Genomic DNA, 21,708 nt, shown 5'->3' with positions numbered 1-21,708 from the left:
CTCCCCTTCCCATCAGGTGCTGACAGCCAAGGCGATGCACTGGCGGGGGGGTAGCATTGCTCACCATGTGCCTACAAGGCTTGGCTTATTTTCTGCAGGTTTCTGAGAGTGGGTTTGAGCCCAGACGCCAAACAGGCTGTGGTCACACCTTGGTGGAGGGGCCTAAGGCACACACAACACCCGGCATGGCTCCGGGTGGGGCAGGGGGGCAAACAGGGGACACAGTGCTACGGGGCGCACTGCGAGGGCTCTCCCAGCTGCCTCGTGCAGAGGGGCTGTGAGGATGAAGCTCTCTGGGGCTGGGAGAGGTGGCTGCCACCCAGCAGTGCTGGGCGGGAGGAATTACCTGCAAGGGGAAAGGTGCTGCCTGCCTCCTCGGGTGCTGCCTCTGGCTCAGCAGCTGTGAAGCTCTCACACTGCCCTCGCCTACGGGAAGCAGAAAATCCTGGTCAGCTTTTCACCGGGGCTTGTGAGGAGCCAGCCCTGGCCCCTCGCCCTTCCCTCCCTGGGCTTCCCCAGCCACTTTGCTCCCTCCCTGTACCCCCCCTGAGGCGGTGTTCCTGCTCTGTACCCCTGTCCCAGCGAGGTACATGGCAGAGGTGGGCTGGCCTGGAAAGATTTCTGCCCATCGCATCACCTGAGAGTATGAACCTCTTGCCTGGATGCTTTTCGCTCCTGCTTCTGTCTGAAGGTGGCAGGGCAGCAGAGGGCAAGGGGGCCTAGAGCAAAGCTAATTTGGCTTTTATCTGCTGTGGATTGCACATGGGTGGGAGCGTTGCCTTGTGGCTGGTTTCCCTTCCACATCCCACAGAGCAGCAGGGACGCAGAGCCTGGCCCACGCAGTGTGCAGGTCAGTGGTCCCGTGGGCAGGCAGGTACGTGCTTGGCCCCAGAGGCTATGTGGAGTGACCAAGTGAATGCTGACATCAGGGTGTGGTTTTCTTTACTTTAAATAAAATATACGCTATGATGTACTCATTTATTTAAAGCAGTGGTTCCGACCTTGGTGTCTCCCCCAGCAAGGATAAAGGTGCAAATCCCTTCTCCTTCCCCAGGGCATGCACTAGAGCATCCTGTAGGCACCTGTGGCCTCCTGTGCTTGCCAGCACCGTGCTGCGAGCTCCTGGGGTTTGCAGCGGGGAGAAAAAAAGGACTCAGCTGTTTGCCTGCACAAACCCAGCCCTTGCCCCTTCTCAGTGCAGCTATGGCCTCATTTTCCTCCCTCCCCTTTTGGGCTAATCTCCCCCTACCCCAAGATCTCTCCTTGGGAGGTGAGTGGGGCAGGCAGCCAGGCTGGAACCATTTTCTGGGACAAGGGAGAAATCACAAAAGCTGAGATCCTGCCTTCTCCTGCTCCGAGTCCCCACCCCAGCAGACTGGGTCTTCACAGGGCACTGCAGAGGGGTAGTGGAGAAAACACCCTGTTTGATGAGAGGGTGACTTGGCTCTGGTACCTGAACGGTTTCTTCCTGACTGCCGGTGCGTACCACGAAGTCCCAGTTCAGTATCGAGTCCTTTCAGTAAGATAAGGAGGCAGCAGTGCATATGCTAAACCAGTCAAGCCCTTCCAAGCCCTTCCTTCCTTCATGAAAATCCTGGAAGTTTCCACATCTTCTGTGAAGTATAATTAATTTTCTTTTATGTTTTGATAGGGCAGGACTGACTCCCAGCCCACTTCCTCTGTAATGGTAACGGCATGCAAAATAAGACAGCCTGGAACAGGCATTTATTTTGAAAGGTAAACCAAATATTTTACTGCCTGCACTTCTCTCTGTGAAACCCAGGAGAACTGACCTTCCAGGGCAGAGCCATCTGGTTTCAAGGGAATGGCATTTTCTGATGAAAAGGTTTGGTTTGCTCTTTCCTCACCAGCTCTGCTCATTTACAGCCAGACAAGGTCAGAGGATTGATGGAGGGAGACCATCAGGGTCCCCTATTTTCCTGTACCATCAGAAGCACAAGGAGAGAGCAAAAAGGAGCATCCTGCATGGCTTGTGCTGCACTGTTGTGTGTGGTGGAAGTGTGTGCAAGTCCCTGAGCATCCTTCTCTGCAAAATACTGATTTCATTCACAGCCTTTGGGCTCCTGTTCATTTATTTACTTAGTTATGCCATCTCTGGCATTGGGAGTCCTGATTAAAGAATATCCAGGACCTTGTTCTCATCCCGCCAGGGAGGACACACTGCTCACATGCTAGCAATTAAAGCCTTCCAGAGGCTGGGTGAGCTGTAAGGTTAGAGGGCTAAATGCAGCCATGGGATGAGAAGGAACCAAGGCAATGAGATGTCAGAGAAAGAAAACAGAACGTGAGCCGATCAGCAAGGCAGCGGGGAGGCTTCTGGTGCAGGGAGGAGGATGTCCAGCTGCACCTCGCTGCCACGGGCTGCAGGACACACGCCAGCAGCTGGGCTGCTTTGCTCCGTGTTTGCCGGGCTCTGAGGAAGGGGCACGAGGCCATACAGCTCCGGTGTGAATTACTGACCCCAGCAATCCATTTTGTGCCCATTTCCTAGACTGGGTTTGGACAAAGACTCAAAAAGGATCTCAGAGGAGTGAAATGAAAGATAAGGCTGTGAAGTGAAAGATAAGGCTTGAGGCTAGTTTTACCTTCCAAAAATACATCAGGTCCTGACTCTGGCATCATCACCCAGCTTAATTTAAGACTTGGAAGTGGTGACTTCTTGTCCAGATTTTCATCCGCTTTCTGTGATAGTCCCGATTCCAAGTTGTTAACTTCTGCATCCTGTGGTAAGGCTCCCTGAGCTCTTCTCTGAGGCTCACAAAGTCAGCCAGAGATTCCAGATCTGTCAGTACTGTGAAGGAATCTCATACACTTTTAGCAAAACAACTGGCAGGTTTCTCCTTTGCACTGCTAAAAATTGAAGTGTAGGCAAAAGTGTAGAAATTTTACTGTCAGTGGCTTACCATACACTGCCTACAGGCGTGAGTGAGGTGGAGATGTGGCAGCAGGTAAACATGCCACCAAAGTTGTGAAAACAGGAGGAAAATACAGATAGGAAGTGAGATAAAACCTTTTATCGTCCCTCTCCAGTAGGGCAGAGAGGGCAGAAATGCCACACGAGTTGTTTTTTTCTTGAAACCTCCTCCCACAGTGCCTAAATTTCAACACTCAAAGCAGACAGCAAGTCAGAGGGCTGGGTTTTTACTTTTTTATTTACTAAGGTTTTTTATTGTGTGTTTTATATTGCAAACCCCACCCCTAGAACTCTTCCCTCCCTTCTCCCCAAAATAAAACAAAAAATAACAATAATAATTAATATAGTTCCACCTACTGAGACAAGCCTAGTGTTGACTGGGGTCCAGTCGGAGTAACTCAATATTGGCTACTGCACCGCTAAGAACTGGAAAATCAAACAGCACCCCCATGAAAATCAAAGCAAAGGAACCCAACCGAACGCAGCACGTTCACCGGCCTGGTGGAAGGAACGCACGTCTACCAGAGACAGCCCTCAGGGTGTTTCTGTGCACCTCCATTTGTCTGAGTGTCCACAGGGGTTGTTGAGATTCAAGTACCAATGCAGCAGTCACAGGACAGTCATCCACGAGGGCTTGGCATTGCTGGGCTGAAGACCTTTCCCACCCGCTTGTATCGAATTCCCCAGACCCAAACAGCTTAACTCCCAACCTCTTGAGATGTTCGCTCTAGGGGGCCCTCTAGCATACGGGGAAAAAAGATTGTTAAAACAAATATAATACTTGAAAGGATATCATGAGTCTTCCTCTAGGAACTCGTACCTTTGAACTTATGAGAGGGTCTGTGACTCTGCTTCAATTCCGTCAACTGGTTCTGTTTCAAGATGAACCTGTACATGTTTTGGAAAAGCAGGATCTATGCGTTACAATTATCACCTGCCAATCAGTCTTACAGGAGGGTCAAAACTGACATGTATTTTAAAACTAGGAGATACATATATATATAAATGTGTGTGTGTGTGTGTGTGTGTGTGTGTGCGTGCTTACACATGTGCATAAATAGACTACATATGTGTATAACTGTATACTATATATATATAAAAGCATGTGTGTATATATAGATATATATATAAAAATCTATACACACACACACACACACACACACCCCTCCCTCCACACACACTCACACATACATAGTTGTATGTAGCTAGTACAAAAAAACATTCCTAGAGCTCCCCTGACCCTTTAAGGAAGACCGAAGCTGATTACATCTGAATTCTGAGCCACCAAAGCACGTTGAAGCAAGAGTGCCCAGTAATGCTTGCAGCAACATTCAAGATACAGGCACATGTCAAGAGTTTTGCAAACAATTCGGTATAAAAATGAACTGTCAGCCAGTGGTTTGGGGGGAAGGAGGTAAGAGAGGGGGTTGTATGGACCTGTATCGTTACTGTGATAATATTAAGTTTTTTGGCACTGCTGCATGAAGTTCTGCTTTCCCTCTGTGGGCTGGAGGGACCCCAAGATAGCTAGAAACAGAGGGAAGCCGGACAAGTGTTTCTAACAAGTGTTAGAAAAGTTGAGCACCTGACTCTTTACAGTGAGGTGGCTGGAGACACCTCTTGGCCTACAGAAAAACCAAAGAGAAAGAAAGAATCAAAAGAAAAGGAGACATTTGCTCTAGAGGTAAAGGCTGTAGCTTCTCAGTGCTGTGTGCACCAAAAGGCCCCATTCTGTCTTCATGCCACTGTGCCTTAAATCAGGGGAGCCTAAACTTTCCAGCTCAAGGTGCCTGCCAGGCCCCAGATGTGTCCAGTGATGCTGCAACTGCAGGGCGAGACCAAAGCCAATCAATCAGGTGCAGGCTGTTATTGCTGGTGAAATCAAGCAAACGATTTCGATTCCCCCATCAGAGGAGAAGCATGGACCACGGCTGGCCAAATTTCTGGTTTAATCTGTTTTAATGGTATGAACATAGTTGCAAATCTGGAGGATTCTTGGCTGGGCACCAGTGTTGCCCTCAGTGCCTCCGAGCTCAGACTCCCCTGGGCTAAGGAGGAGGAGGGCTGGGGTGACTGCACCCCCCCTTGCAATCTTACCCTACTCAGTTCTCTTCAAAGCAGTCAGCCCATGGACACTGAGACACCGAGACTGAGAGGGAAGATTAACGTGCTGCCTTTCTTCATCCCTCCCTTCCTCTGCATGCCCCAGCCTGGACGGCAGCATGCATGCTTTGCACACTGCGGGGACGCTGAGGCTGCCATCCTGCGCAAGGTGCTCTAGGTGATCCTACTCGGCAGGGGGGTTGGACTAGGTGATCTTCAGAGGTTCCTTCCAACCTCAGCCATTCTGTGATTCTGTGATTCTTCTGCTGCAGCCAGAGGGGCTGGCAGCAACGGGACTTCTCCCTCAGAGCATTGCTGGAACGAGACAAGCAGCTGCAGTCAGGCCCGTCCGTCTCCTGGTCACCCTCCTCTTCTTCAGATGGAGTCCAGAAAAACAACTCAGCCCTTCTGAAATCCCCAGAGGGGACTGCGTTAGTGAAACTTGCCCTCTTCTTGCTTCCTCTGTGCCCTGCTGATCACAGGAGAAAACCTGGGAGGCAGTGAAACTTCCCAATGTATGCGGCGAGCTATCTCAGTCCCTCCATGTCTCGGTGCCACGAGCCAGGTTCAAGTGCACCAGGCTGGTGCAAAGCGGTGCTAAGCTGAGGCCAAGCAGAGCTGTTCCAAAAACACCAGCTACGGGCCTGACCTGATGCTCCCTTCTATGGCCCACGTCAACCTCAGATCTTTGCCTCAACAGGAAAACCTCTTTTGGTGGCTTCTATGGCTGATCATTCACATGTTCCAGCTCAGGCACACGCCTCATCTGTGTGTTACCTCGTTGGATTAAATTTGCTCATATCCTTTTGTTCCATGTATTAAAATATTCTATAAAATCAAGTGACCAAAAATCTATAGCTCTAAGAATACCTGGTTATCTTCTTTTTTTTGTTGTTTTTCGTGTGTTTTTTTTTTGTTTGTTTCTAATCACAGTTAAACCTAAACAAAAGAAATGGAGGAAAGAGGGAAAATAAAAAAAAAAAAAAAGAAAGAAAAAACCAATTCATGAAAGTCTAATCGGGAACTGAATTGCACGGCTGACATAACCAGCTCTCAGAAGGAGTCCTCACAAATTGGAGGGCAGTTTGGATCTGACAGGCTCCAGATCCCCCGTGAGCACTATGGATTCTTTCCGCCCACCAGCAGTCAGGGAAGCAGTGCCCGCAGTGCTGGCACCAAACACCAGCGGATGTGGTAAAGAACCTGAGGACATCTGACGTGGTAAAGTCACGCGCCCAGGAATTGAGCTACAAGGCTTCCCGAGAAGTCCAGTCCCTCCACCAGGAAAAGGAGAGAAGCTGGAAACAGATTCTCTAGAGGAATGAGAACTTTGGCTCAGTGTCTGAGCCAGCTCTTGGGGCAAAGATGGCTGGGAAGCAGAAATCAACTTGATGTCCTGGTTCAGGCGTCCGGGCGGCACAGGCGGCGTGCTTTTGGACTGCAGGATCTGCGGAGGTGGGCTGGCGGTCTGAGGCAGGAGCAGAGAGCCGTGAGAGCCTGAGGCCCCAGAAGGGCCACACTGGAAAGTTCTTGTTGCCACTGGGCTCTGAGTAGGAGGACTAAGGCCAGAAGGGGTATAACAGGGAGAGGCGACGCCGGACTGTTGGAGAGGAGACATGGAGGCAAAAGGCGATCGTTCCTGGTGGAGCTGGGCTATCGTTCCAGTTACAGATCCTAATGCACTTGGATGTGTTTGGCACAGGCCTGAGGACGGCCCACCAGAGGCCTGTGCCAGCTGGCTTAGGCTGGCGGATGGCGAGTTGGAAGAAGGAGGGGGCTGGAAGTGATTAATTCCCCCCAAAGTCCCACTGCCTGAGAGCTGCTGTAACTGTCCTCCCTGCAGTGGTCTCGTGGTGGGCTGGAACTGGTTGAGAAGGCCAGGGGGTGAATTTGATGCGAGCTGGGTGAGTGATGCTGACGGAGAGCTAGTTGTGGCTTGCTGGAAGTGCCCGAATCCACTGCTGGAAAGGGGTGGCTGCTGCTGCTGCTGCTGCTGCTGTTGTTGCTGCTGCTGCTGGGTGGGCTGAGCTGTCCCTAAAGGTGATCCAGATGGTGCTCGTTGGAGCTGGCTCAGTCCCACGGAGGACGCGCCACTCAAACCTGTCTGGCTCGAGCCACCGGGAGGGGATCCCACCTGGAACTGGCCTAAGCCGGCGGCAGCCGAGTATCCTGCGAGCTGCTGGATGTGGTAGGAAGAGGATGACGGGGTTTCTGCTCCCGGTGTGTGCAGCTGGGACGGAGTGCTGGAGGGGGAGCCAACGGCAGAAGGCCCAGCCGATGGGATTAGAGACTGAAGCCTTTTCAGCTGCCTTGGGGTCTGGCTGGACTGCTGCCCCAGGGAACCCAGGACGGACACGGGGGGACGGAAGATGGCTGTGGGGAGGCGCGGGTGGTGGGTCAGAGCTATCGCAACAGAAGTGGTGGCTGCTGCAGCCTGCAGGGGTGCCTGGATCAGCGGAGTCCAGATGACGGGCGTGGGTGTGGATGCAGCAGCGGCAGCGGCGGCGGCAGCAGCCTGGACGTTGTGAGCACAGTGTGCCATCTCTCTGTCGTGCTGCACAATCTGCTGGATGATCTCATTCTCTTGGTAGTTGAAAACACCTGAATTGAGGTCATGCTGGACTTTATGCAGCAGAATGGAATTTTTCTTACCTGTAGGGAAAGTGAAGAGAGAAAGGGTCATTCTGATATGGCAAAGCAGGGGAGGCTTCCTCAAAGATTCCTGCCAGACCTTCCTCGAGTTGTTGGCACTGTCTCCCCTCCTCTGTCATTATGGGCTCTGCATACAGTCTTTGTGCTCCAGCAACAAGATGATAAACATCGCCTCTTCAGCTTTTGTGGTATGATCAACATACATCAAGGTCCCATAGAACTGCCTGGCAGAACACATAGTCTTAAGACAGTAGGGCCAATTTTGAGAAGTGTGACAGAGTGGTAGCAAAGCTTATGAATCTGGAAGAGTCTCATTTTGCAGCTCATAATCTAAATTTCTGGAAGATTCTCACTTTGCAACTCATAATCTAAGTTTCCATTTAGAAAAAGAGCAGAAAACCAAAGACCATAACTTTTGTGTTTGCAAAGGAAAACCTCAGAAACACAAGTTCAGTGCAGTCTCCTGAGTCGTCAGTTACTCTCCAGACATGTCTTTTCATCATGTGTCTCATGCATCTTGCTCATTCTGAAGTCAAACATTTGTTTCTAGTTGAAATGGAATTTCTCTATGAAAAATGGGCAGAAGGACTTTACGTGCTGGAAAAGCCCAGGTGGCCCACGTAAGAGCCCTCAGACACGCTGCAGCTGCCATTATTTCGCTGTGCCCTTCTAGCCCAAACTTTAAGGAAACTGCAGGCTAGCAAACCTCCTGTTCCAGCTGGACTTTCTAGCCTGCAGCAAAATATTAGCTCAGCGCTTTGCCTTTTCAATGGGCTGGAAAATGTGGCATAATGAGTTTGTTTGGCCTGAGTGTGCACCTGGCACTGAAGGGATGCTCTCTCCTGGACTGAAGCAAGGGGATGAGATGCTGCCAGTGATGCCCTTTCACCAGAGCACAAATGCTTTCTCAAAGGACAGGATTTTTGACGTGGATAGGCACTCTGTGTAACGGCTTTTGCATCTGGGTTCTCGTAACAGTCTGTGCATGGGTAACTGTGCCAGCATTGATTTGTAAGGCGTTGGTATATGCTGGCTTGAATGGTTTTCTTACAAAACTGGTGTGGATTAGATCCTCTCTTCTTGCCTTTTCAAGGGTCCTCTATCCTGACAGCATATGCCAGTTTGAATTGATGACAGCACCTGCCTATAGGCTTCCTTTTCGCTTTTATTTATTGCAATCATTCGGATATGAAGGGTTCAACCTAGCAAGCTGTGTGCACCCTGGTTGCGTGCCTGCACACAGCTCATTTTGTGGCTGAAGCTCAGGGGTGCAGAAGGGTCACCTCTAGACGAGGTGCCGGCTGGTTTGGATCAGACCAAAAGCTGAATTAACCTTCCTCCCTGAACCAAATGCTTCCTCAGGCCCACTAGCAAACCCACTAGCAAACCCCTGCTCTAATTCAAATGTCATTTCTGCTGGTTCTGATCGCTTCAAGTTCCTGTACAGGACCAGGGCAAGCACACAGCATCTTGCCAGATACTGGGGAACTGGAGGGGCCTCTTTTCAGTACTTTAATTCCCAATCATGTCATGTTTTAAGAATTAAAAGCTGGCAGCGCTGCTCCTGTCAATTAACAAGTTTGCTGCTAACAAAGGCTTGTCCATTAAGTTTGTCTCTACTCTGTCACGAAATCACTGCTTTCCCTCTGAAATGAGGGAATTTTGAAGATAACTAGCTGAGTTCTAAAGCTACCATGAGAAAGAGGGGAAGCAATTGTTGCAGAAATGAGGAGGAAATTATAAAGCGTAAGAGAGATTCTAGTCACTACCACATAAAATGTTAGGAAGACGTACAGTGTTTTAGTTCTAGTGTCTAGCTGCAAAGCTGGAGAAGGTGCAGAAAATATCCACAAATCAGGCTTGAAAAACATCTGTGGGTGCGTACTATGTATTCAGCTTCTCTCGGACAAGAGGTGACTTGATACTGATTTATAGGGGACTTCACAGACGAAGGAAGCTGATAAGAAACATTCCCTTTGGTTCCAGAATGCCCAACGAGATACTGTGATTTTAGACAAGCTCAGAAAAAAAAAAAAAAAAGATAAGGAGCAATCTAACAGTAATTGTAGTTTTTCCTTCACTGTACTTTTCAAAATCAAGCGTTTCTCTCCTTATAAAGGAGGAGGTGTGTGCTCTAACAACTGAGTGCTATGCAATAGTGCTATGCAATTGTTCAAAGCAGGTAAAGCTTGAAATCTACAGCCCCCTGGTCAACCCCTCCAGTGGGCTGAACTGCACCATAAAACCAAACCAAAATGCTGACAGGGTTTTAAGGACGTGTCTGTTGTGGGTAGTGCTATGGGATGCTTAATGGTTTTGTGGTTTACCTGCTGATGATTACTCCCTCCAAAAAAAAAAAGAAAGGCAGATGGACAGGAATGGATCTTAGAGAGAGACCAGCTCTGGAAGGACACAGACATGAAAGCAGCCAGTGTTCAGAGCTGCTAATGCCATTACAGGGGTTGGAGAGCCCGTCTGCACTGAAATGCTTGTGTACAATACCTATACTACGCCCATTTCACTGTATAACAAGCTGACATGGACAGCACCAGATATCCCCTAAACAGAGCCTGCCTCTACCTGCCATTCATGTAGCCGGACACGCCAGAGGAGCACGAATGTCACCTTTAAAATTCAGAGCATTTTGGCAGTGAAGGAGCAGAGGGTCACACTGTACACACACAGTACTTTCCAGGCAGCATCTTCTAGAAGCACACACCTGCTTACAAACAAATTAGATCACAAAGAGCTGCTTAAACAGAAACAGAAATGCTAACTGCTTCAAGCCTGGAGAAAAAGAGCAACCAATCTAAATAAATTGACAGGTAAGAGAAAATCTGGCCAACGCATTTGAGATAAAAAGCAATTCAGTCTGCAGGTTTGTAATCATTTTCTTTCTGGAGTTGAAGGTACAAATCCCAGCATGGGGAGTCTTGCACAACTGCAAGGTCAGGATGTGGATGGGAGACGGCATGCTGAGTTCAAGCCAGACAGGCAAAAAACTGCCCTACTGCATTTGCTTTCTTGATAACAGATTGTAGCAGAACCGGGCTGAGGAGGGACAGCTTGGGTAGAAGGAGGAGAAACAGCAGATGTTGCTAGTGCAGCTTTCCGATACCAGCAACTGCTCTGCGCTTCCATCACCGCACCTCATCTCGCTCTTTTAATTCCATGTCACCTGTCTTTGGCTTCTGATTTGCTTGTCTGTGCTTGAATAGCCTGCCATTTCCAGTGCTGCCCTCAATTCCAACGAGAACCCATTGCGATGTTAATCAGGGCTGCACGGATGAATTGAGGGGACTGATGTTTTCATAACCGGAGCTCCTGACAACACGGAAAGACTTCAACAGCAGACTGGTTTCCTTGGCAGATCACTAAATGGAGAATACACTAACATTTTCCAAACGCACATATGATTTACTGCAAAATGGTTTGATCAGAGCTCCTTAAATTTGTGTCACGTTGATAAAATAATTCCAGTAAAAGCCTTGGAATGACTATTTTTGTTATTTTTAAACAGGACATTTCAGTTTTCCTTTGGAATTACATTACATTTTACTGTTTTTCTGAACTCAACTTGAATTTATTAACTGTTTCATTAGATCAAATTTTTCCTTTTCTTTTTTTCTGAGAAAGTCTCAGATTTCAGCTTCAGATCATTAAAAAAATACTGAAAATGTTCTTTCAATTACTGAAGGGGAGAAGAGTTTTTTAAATCGTTTTTCAAACTTGTAACTGGTTAGCAGACTGAAAAATTAATTGTTTCCACCGTTCTAATTAATTGCATCACTCACATGATGCTTCCACACCCTGATACAAGTCTGATTAGTTGCTTCTGGAGAAAAACCCTCCTTCCAGCCAGCACCAGATTACAACAGGCACACAGCAGTGCCCTGCTGGCACAAAAACATTTTCCTGGCAGGTCTGACTAAAGTCCTGCATGAAACAGAAGCCAAGAGCAGAATGAGGCAGTAGGAGTCAGTTTGCTTGGGCTGGTGGTTCTGAGATTATTTCTGTCCCCCTTCAATCTTATTTATGAAGTTGCTTCAGTTTCAAATTCGTTTTTCCTTGTCTGGATTTATTGTCACTGCACCTGCCTCAAAAGGAGAGCAAACAAGACAGCAATCTGAAGACTGAAAGGCTGATTAGTTTGGCTCTGTGTAACCTTAATTAAAACTATGTCCTGCAACTCACAGCTATACTCAGTGAACTGCAATAGAGCCCTCTGTTCTTGCTAAGCCAGGGAGAGGCTTCATTAGGAGAGAGGAAAGGGGACTCCAGCTTCCCCTTCACCCTAACCATGGAGTGATTACGGAGGCTGGCTGTTACAGGATTTTCTTCTTCTGGGCTGTTTACCCCATAGAAAGTGCTGAGCAGAATCTAAGGTACTAAACAACCCATCCATGCATTTCTCCTAAACCCCAAAATACTACATAAATTTAACTAGATTCTAAAGAAAGCTGTAATTCTAATTCATAGCATTTTGTTGACATATTCTTTGAACTGGAAATTCAGCAGAACTTTTGCTTTGGACACATCAAAATGTAAAGGATGTTTGCCTCGGAGTCCTGGCACTGGAGAAGCCTACACATACACATGGTGACCCTGCCCGAGGCCAACCCGAGACCTGGTGTGTTCAGCTTCTGCTGGTGGGAACATCCCTCGTGGGAAAACAGGGACCAGGGCACAAGGAACCAGGAGCCAAGTCTGCAAGTCTGCTCTCTGTAAGCCCAGCTCTGGGACTGGCCTGCATGTGTGTATGAAGGAGGACAGCAAGGCCCTGATGGGCACCCTGCAAACAGCTCAGGAAGGGGCTCCTGAACGGACGTGGTCTGCTTGTGAGCAGAGGCTGAGGACTAAGGGCTTGCCAGGAGTTAGTACTCACAGTTAATCAGAGTTTAAAGCTTTCTGACATCGAGCATCCCACACTCCACCAACTTGAAGGGCACTGACATCCTTGTGCTGCCAGCTCCGGAACCGGGATGCCCTGGCAAGCAGTGCTGGGTCTGGGCCATGGGGTGAAAGGATGTCTCTGGAGCAGCAGGGACCTCTCCTCAGGAAAGCTGCCCGTGCTGCCAGGATTAGGGACGCTTTTAGGTCACCCAGCTTCTCTAGGTGGCTGGCCTCAGATTACCAAATTCAACTCTCCAAAAATGTTGGTTTGTAGATAACAGGGAGTTAATTCCAATTCAGCAACTGCTCTGGCAGAGCTCAGGGGAGAGGTGCAGGAGGAAATACGTTGGAGTGTGTGTGGCTACAGTGAGGGATAAACGTAAAGTAAGGTTATGCAACTTCACGTGGGGCCCTTGCTAACAGATGATTCCCAGGGCTGCCTTTCCAGAGGGTACTATTTTTTCCCCTTTTCTGGTTGGATCATGTCTTTCCAGTTCACCTGGCAAAGCCCTGCTCAGATCTGCACCCAGGTCCTCTGAGGTGAAGGTCTGATGGATGAGCACTGCCACACATCTGTCTCTAGAGCTCTCATCTGCTTTTCTATGGGAAAAGCATCGCTTTTCACCTTTCCCTGCCATATGCTGCTTTAGCACTTCCTCTGGAGCAGGCAGTTACATCTCCCTAGGTAGATTCTCCCTCAGAGCATTGAATCTGCTTAATACACCTGTGGACAGTTTAGAAGCTCAGGTCCTGCTCACCCAAAGTCCCAACCCGTACTAACGTGAGCTCGTGGAAGGCCACTCTACAACCTCAGCAGACCTCTGACCTACAGACGCACACAGGGACAGCCTAGTCCAGTGCAGGAACCAAAGCAAGGCTTGGAAGCAGGGGCCAAGTGGTCTCTTAAAGAGTGCCTGTCCTGTCTCCCAATACCCTCTTCCATGGCCAGACCCAACTCACCATTTCCAGTCCCACGTCTCCTGATTTCTTGACTCCTGACCCTCCTTCTTTCCTTAGCAAGACCTACAGCCCCCACTTTCTCTTCATCCTACAGCCAATGACATGCTACCCACCTCTATCACCCCATGTTCCTGACTCCCCAAACTCCTACTCGTCCACCTCTCTCTTGGAGACAAGTCCCAGAGCTCCCCTGGGTGCCATGGAGCTGGGACAGGAGCCATCTGCAACCAGCACAAGCACCAGCTCCCCACCATTGCTTACTCTGAGGTAGCTCCAGGCCCCTTCTTTCTACCGAGGAGAGAGAATCTGCCCTGTTTGTGTCACGGGGCAAGACTCCACTCACGAGGGCTTCTGCAGAGCACGCGGTGTGTGACAACCAGCGGAGGGGAGGTCTAGGTGCTACAGGAGTGAAATTAAAGGACTTAGACTGAAGGGTCTCCATGGCACAAATCACCTTTTTGTTGTCTTTGTACAGCTCCTAGCACAATATGTTTTTTCCCATGGTCAGACAAAAATAAATAACATCAGTGGAGTGCTGTGTGCTCTAAAAACTCCATGTTTTCCTCACTGCAACAGTGGACCAAATACAGGGGAGAAAAGAAGATATTTGGAGCCTAGGAGATGTTTATAACAAAGCTGCCGGTGCTTTGAAGTGGAGTGGGGTTTGTGAAATTACGGAAACTAAGCTAATAGATGTTGCTCCCTTAATAAAGAATTGCAAAGTCAGATTTTCCTCAACTGTAGATAGCACACAAAAGAACGGGGAGAAAGGCTCATGTGATTTCATAAAAAGAGCCAGCACTCAACAATAATTCTTCTATCAAATAATCAAAATTAGCTTTCTGTTGTTGAAATTCCGCACAGACACAGGGGAAATTAGCTGTGACTTTCTGTTCATTTCTCTTTTCAATTCTGTCTAAGTCAGCTGGCTGCAGTTTAAGAATTCAGGTCACTGAATTGCTTTCTGAATTTGCATGCATTTGAAATAATCTCACTTTATTAGGCTGGCTTATGCTCTGGCCTGCTGTCAAAGTCACTGCCCCCTGCACCACATGGTTACTTCTTTCAGGTCTTCTCTTCTTATTATTCATACGACTGGGTACTGAACACCCTGCTCCGCTCACTGGTTGCTGCAGAGAGCTCACAGCACGGTGCAGGTACGGAGGTGGTCTTTGCCCTCCCTTGCCACAGCTGCTTCTGTGCCCTGGGGGGATCCTGCACTGGGACTGTGCTGGCTGGGGGGTGTTGCAGCACCAGCTCCTGTCGCTGTCTTAGGGTCTGCACACACACAGAAATCAGCTGGAACAGAGATTTCAAAATAATTCTCAGCCCCCGACGTATGTGCTCTTCTGCTGTTAGAGCCCGCCTTCCTCTCCAATGTAGGTCACCCCACACTTCATCAGCTGCAAGGTACTGCCTGCCTTGCAAAGGGGTCAGCTCAGAACTGAAGGAGCTCCCGGAAGCAAAGCCAGCTGGATCCCAGCAGCTTGAACTCTGCCTCAGAGCATCCGCACAGGAGTTCCGTGCACTTAACAAATCTGCTCTACAAACTAATTCACATTAACCTTCCTGAGAGCAAGGCTATGTAAACACATTACAAACTGGATGTGCAGTTCTTGATGAACTGCTCTGCAGAACTTGCCATATGTGTGCTCTTATGCCGTGCAACATATAAGGCAGCACCCACCTGCATAATGCAGACTATTTCTTTCTTGTCAAAGCCGCATCATTTGAAGTACATTTAATGTACAATATTCCCTTCTTCCCCTGCTCTGTCCTCCACAAGCCTCTCTGGAGATAAAACTGTACAAAGGGGTTTATTGCAGGAAAGCCAAGCGCCATATGGGAAGGGAAATAAATTTTATCAGCATAGAGCCCATTGCACTGGGTTGGTTAGCTGAATCTGTTGTCTTATGACCATCTTAACAAACAATAGTGAGTTTAAAATTTTACAACAGACAATCCCCTGTCTTTCCAAGTAGAGGTCTGCTCTCCTCGTACAGCTCAGGCCTACCACTAATTGCTTCTCCTCTCCCATACACCTACTTGAGGTATGTGGCATTGCTTTTAAGGGACAGAACGCAACCTCCAACTGTGCCAAACTGCTGTAGGTCAAACGATACACAGAAAATGATGTTATCTGATGAATCTCATGATTGTTAAACAAAACGTGAAATAAATTAAGCTGATGATGCTCTTCCCTCTCACTTGTCACATTTATGCCCATCATACAGGAAAAAAAATCAAACCTATAGGGCTCTGTAGAGCAAATTGTTTGTGAATAGCCATGAATGGGTGTAAGAATTGTGCAATTCTGAAGCACAGTGGCTGCTACTTATTATTGCTGGAGACTGAAGCCAAAGAGCCTTCTCTTCTCTTCAAGTGGCAAGAGTGCTTATATCTGGAGCCAAGGCTTCTGCATTCAATTCTCAGTGCCCTGCTGGAGCTGACAGCTGTGACAGGGACAGATTCTGGAAGACTCTGGGCTGGTGACATTCTGGCACTGCTTTCTGTCAGCAGTGTGGTCAGGGTGCAGAGAGCTACCAGACTGTCCTCAAAGCAGGAAAAGTCCCCTGAGTTTACAGGTGCGGTCGGCAAGCAGATCCTACTTCATGTAATTAGAGAGTCAAAAACTTTAAAAAGGTGTTGGAATGGTGAAGAATTACCTGAACGGGTGTTTTATTTTGATACTGATAGCAAATAGCTACAAGCATGGCTCTCTAAATGCAAAAGGAATTTGGTGGCTCAGGGGACCCATGAAGATGGGGCACAAATATATTGCATCTCCTACCACTCCCCAACTCTCTTGCTTCTGCTGAATGTCTCCCAGCTCTCCAACTAAGTGTCCGTGGTACTAGTGACATCTGCCTAGAAGACCAGACTCTTCCCAGAGAACTTGCAACCTGTGAGGTTGGGATAAACTGAGGTGCTCAAGGTTATTTACAAAGTCAAAGGCAGGTAACCTGAGATCTCACCACTGCCCCCACTGCCCCTTCTACTGGGGTGTCTTAGGCTTTATTTTCCTTCCAGAGTTGCATGAGAAACGGCACTTCCATATCCAGACAGGGTTGGCAGCTCACCTTAATTAAGATGAAGTCATGTGCACTCACCCATGGCTGATGAGTTGCTGATAGCTTTCCTTAGGCTAAAATACTCCAAGTCTGGGACTTTACTTCCAAATAAAAAGTAATTCACAAATTGAATTCCTGCTGAAGTCTGAGCTCCTACCGTGAAGACACCGATATCTGAGCTAGATCGCATTTCTACCTCGGCCATTTTAGATAGCTATCTCAGGGAAGACAAATCACACTCCAGAAATGCCTTTTTCTCTCTGCTGACTGTAAGTCAGATTCAGATCTGCACGCTGTACTGTCAGAAATGATGGGAGAGGATTTCAGGTCAGAGAAGTACGAACAGTGGTATTTGAACTCTGATTCCTCACAAACAGTTATGTTTGTGGGTGACCCGAGAAGACACAACACGGAAGAGCCCATGTTTCCTCTTGGCAGGCACCGGTATCTCAGCAGCTCAGTACGTGGATAATAAATTTCCACCTACTTAAAGTCTTCAATGCGGTTTTGAAACAAAGCTTTCTCCCAGAGCGCACACACTGTAGCACTGTATAAATCCTAGGTCACAGGAACTTGTATCCTATCATCACCCGTGCCTGTATCAGCAGCCTCAATAAGAAGCATATAGAGCTTTATGACCAAATCTGCTTGCTCATCTCACGTGTGCAGCTCTTTAGGGATTTACTCACTGGTGTACGGTAAACAAATCTGGGACCTCAGTGTGGACATTTTATGCTGAGTACATATTGTTTTATTTCTACACATTTCAGTCAGTTTCATGTGATTCTGATGGCACCTGCCCCAAGGGAGTAAGCAGCTAAGGTGTGTTCAGAGACCGAGCTCCACCTTTGCTGGTATTGTTTTCCCCATAGAAGAGAAGAGGAACGGAGGCAGAGAGCAAAGGCATGACAAGGACAAATGGGGAATCAGTGGCAGAGCTTGGCACAGGTCCCAGACCTTCTCATTCACAGCTTGCCCAGCCTAACCTAGGCCAGTCCTACCTCTGAGGCAGCGGATCCCAGAGCATTAGTCACGACCCAGACACAAGGGGTTGCAAACCCAACGGGATTTCAGTTGCAGAAGCATGATCACGAGCTGACAAATGGGGTGCCCCGAGAAAAAGTTTGAGAACAGCTATTTTTGTGGCTTGTATGACAAAGCTTTTAAGACTTCTTCCACTACAATATCTTATACAGACACTCTTGTACTGTAATAATGTTACGTAATAATATTTAGATGGGTATTTTGTTGCCTTAGCTTTGTTTTTTAGCATCTGCAATGCCTGGAGGAAATGCAAGGCATTTTTAATCCAGGGTTAACTGGGATCCCTGGATCAAAATATATGCAACTGGCATTCCAAATGTATGTATTTCAAACTATTTGGTGTAAAATATTCCCAAAGAAATTGAAAACATAGCGTTCCCTGCCTTCAAAATCAGCTTTCAGCTCTCACTGGTGACCTTGATACGGATGGTGAGCAACCTCATGGCAGACATTCATGGTATTTATTACAGCACAGTGAACAATGGAAAATAATTGTCCCCCAATATTTTTGGAAAGCACCAGTGAATTTTGATTTGACAATATTCACGACCCGTATTGTATTTACTTTCAGTGAACGTTTGAGCGGTTGTGTTTTACAAGTGCAAATACTTGTGAAAATCTAATTTTAAGCTTCAACGGTCACCGAGATCCAGTTTCAAAGCCAGGCGAGAACAGAATCCTGCGATTTACGTAACTAACTGACACATCACAAACTGGGGCTGTTCACAAACGCTTGTCAGACAAAGAATTACTCACTGCAGAAACGAACAAATCATTTCAACACACAAACACTAGGAAGAATTTTACAGCTTGGTCAAGAACAAGAAAAAGAGGGAAATTAAATCAGTGGTAAAATTTTTATTAATCAGTGGTCAGCCTGATTTCCTTGAGTCTCAATCTTCAGGCTTTGAGCCTGTGGAGACCTGTGCATGTGATTTTCTGCAGCCTGAGGAGTTCTTTAGAGTCTGAAGTTATTCAGAGAGCAGAGTTAAGAAGGGACACAAATCATTGCAGAATCCCAGCCTTAGTCAATTCTCAGAGACTAATCCCTTCCAGTCTTTAAAGAGCTCTGTAAGTGCAAGACACCTGGGAAACCTCTTCCCCAGCCATGCATGGCCCAGGCAGGATGCCAATATCAATTCCCATTAACGACAGAGGTTAGGAGGATACACCAACATGCTCTTTGCCAGAGCGATCAATGGAGATGACAGCTCCTGGGGGCTGTGCCCTTCATGCCGCTGCACCGCCAGGCTACCAGCAGGAAGCGATGGGGGGCACAGATCTGCGTGCCTCTGCCCCTCTCCTTGCCCTCTGTCTAGCCACTGGCTTTCAAATTGCATTTGCTCTGCAAAGCAAATGCCTCATTACACCTCCAGTCAACCAGCACTGCTCCTGGTGGTTCAAGGGACAGGGTCTTACGTTCTTATCCTGTCTCTCTGCTATTGAGGCGAGCTCAGACCACACTTTCCAAGTCTTCTGCATAGCAGCTAATCCTGTAAGCATCCCTCCTGTGGCTGGATGGATTGAGATTTTTCTCCCTGCTCTCAATTCCTCACTGCACACGCAGAATACTGGGTGGATCTACCCTGGTACCAGGACAGTGATGGAGCCCTCTGAATCACTTCGTGTACTCAGCGAGGCTTGGGCTTCTCAAGGACGTGTTGTCAGCTGGCTCGAAGGAAGTTAGTGAATGCACCACTGACTTGGAAAGAGGCTCCCACTTGCTTCCATCCTGTGTACAGATCCTGAGCTGAATGCAGCATGAATCAAAAATACAGTTCTTCTTCTGTTCATACCAGGCCCTTCTGGCCCTTTGTCCTTTACTCTCTGCCCTCTATAACAATCCCCTTACTGTCAGTCTCAGCTCGGTGCAATGCTCCTGACTTCCCTAACCAGTCACGTGCCGCTACGCAGCTACTGTGCTGCTGCTTCTGGATGGCGCACATTTCAGGGGAAGGTGAAGAAATGTCTTATTTATAAAAGGCAGGGATTTCCATGGGATCTGCCAATTCCAGTAGGACAGGCATAACTCCCTTAGGCTCTTTTGAGAAATTCCAGCCAAAGAATGTTACACACTACAGGGCTGGAAGGTACTATGAGGATGCTATTTTGCAATGGTAGAGGACATAAAGCTGGAGAATAGGCAGCTATTGAGTCTGATTGCCAGGGAAACAGGGAAAGCACTAGGATTTTCCAGAGTATGGCTCTAAAGGTCTGTGCCTTTTTTATGGTGCAGGGACTGATATTGGCTCTGGTCAGCAGAATGGCAAAAGCAGGGGAGGACAATGCCAGAGCTCTGCACCAAGGGGCATGTTATTCCAGTAGCTCTGTGCCACCTTCTGACCTTATACTGACATTTTGCAGCTGCATGTGGAAGGGAATTTCTCCTAGGGGAAGAAACAAATGAGGTGTTTTATGATGGTTGAGAAAACAGAGCTGTGAGGAGCAGCTTTCCCCCTCGACCATCACTGCAAAGAAGACTTCCCACAGCTGCACAGACATGGAGGTTCCTGTCCGGCTTTTGCCAGCCTTTCCTGCATGCCTCCACACGGAAAATGGGAAGGAGCTACAAGCCAAGAAGGCTGCTTGCAATGAAATGCCCCAGATGAGTGGTCTGACTCATGGTCTAAGTGTTGTTCCTTGGAAACTTGAGTAACATCACAGGGATAGTTCAGGCACAATTCTGATGGAGTTGTGGAAAGGGACTGCTGCCTTGGGCTTAGAGGATTAGGAGTTGAACCAGCAAAGTTTATTCTCTGTAGCCTCTGACTCAGCGTGAACTTGAGCAGGTTGGCTTTACCTCCCCACATCTCAGTTCCTACACTGTAAAATTCCCTGCCCGAACACCAATTATTAATGCAGTTTTGGGCAACTCGCTTTGATCTGCATCATGAAAGGCTCCCAAGTGTTTATCGCATTGAAATCAACAACAACTGGACAGCTGGGTAGCTCTGGGTTAAGATTACTCTGTATAATGGGGAGACTAGCACTGTCCTGCCACTGTATGAGAAATGATTGCAATCCATTCTCAAACAGCAGCAAAGCAGAGTGAGAAAGGTGGAGGAACTCTGGGAAGTTCTTTAATGTGGAGACGCTGTCTGCAAGGGGACCAGTGAGGCATTCTCTCTCCTTCAAGTTGACTCCAGGAAGGAACGAAAGGAAATCAGCATTCAGCTGGTCCAGCCACCATCCCAGTGGCAGAGCACTGGCTGGTGTGCACATCACTGCAGATCTCTGAATGCCTGCGATGCAGCCACTAAGCAAGCACGATCCTGCTCTCTGACCTGCAACCTGTCTCCCACACCTTCAGGCCTTACACCCAGGGATCTGGCCTGACTGATGATTGCCACCAGTGGTACAACTACAGGCAGTACCGATGGCTGGGAGTGAGGACGACAGCTAAGATCTTCAACAGTAAAGTGCTGTTCTCTGATCCTCACACTGAGACAAGCAATGCTGCAGGGCAATATCAGTAGTAGCTTCTTATCCTCTTATGTCTACACAGCAGCTCAAGGAACTGCAGCAGGAGAAGACACCAGCTAGCTTCAAACTAGCTCCCTCAGGTTCTGGTAACATCACTACAGGTTAAGCACCCAAGGATTTACCTAATTTCACAGTGGTTTTGGGAACCTCCTCAAAGTTCGGCATCACTGCTGACAAGCAGTCTGTGTACATTTGCCTTGAATTTTGGCTGTGCATGCGGCTGCACACAGAGCAAAGGACAAGGAGCGCACATGATGCCCTGCCCACCTGTATATACAGTTACAAAGAGCACCAGGCTAGGAAGTGGAGCGGTACTGACCATCTGAAGATGAAGAACTTGAGATAAAGTCAAGCTGGCCCATCCCTGGTTGTGCTCGATACTACATTTTCTAGAAGATTGTTCAGTCTAATTTAAATAACCTAAGTGAGGAGACTGTTGCCACTTACACTAGGGCCTCATTAGTGGCCAAACTCTACATATTTAGCTCATAACCTTTTCTTCAGGGGTCACGCTTTCTGCTCTGAAGCAGGTAATGAGATGCACAGAATACAATGTTCCTGGCATGA

The 21,708-nt window shown here is 48.0% G+C and overlaps 1 protein-coding gene across 7 annotated transcripts in view; it reads right to left on the bottom strand.

Moving 5' to 3' along the window:
- Positions 1–21,708, bottom strand: part of HCN4 (hyperpolarization activated cyclic nucleotide gated potassium channel 4) — a 160,646-nt gene that overhangs the window by 7,091 nt on the left and 131,847 nt on the right. For 4 of the 7 annotated variants that reach the window (XM_080607289.1, XM_080607290.1, XM_080607284.1 and 1 more), the window contains 2 exons: positions 1,002–7,690; positions 347–426 (listed from right to left, as the gene is read on the bottom strand). In XM_080607289.1, the coding sequence (XP_080463415.1) occupies positions 6,105–7,690 (1,586 nt within the window). In that variant the 3' untranslated portion in view covers positions 347–426; positions 1,002–6,104. Of the gene's footprint in view, positions 1–346; positions 7,691–21,708 lie in introns of all 7 variants that reach the window. The other 3 variants (XM_080607286.1, XM_080607287.1, XM_080607285.1) reach the window with 3 other exon arrangements.

This window comes from Anser brachyrhynchus (assembly GCF_964034855.1).
Source record: "Anser brachyrhynchus genome assembly, chromosome: 11".
NCBI classification, from domain to species: domain Eukaryota; kingdom Metazoa; phylum Chordata; class Aves; order Anseriformes; family Anatidae; genus Anser; species Anser brachyrhynchus.
Note: the sequence above shows the minus strand (reverse complement) of the source record. Positions and strands in the feature narration are given on the sequence as shown.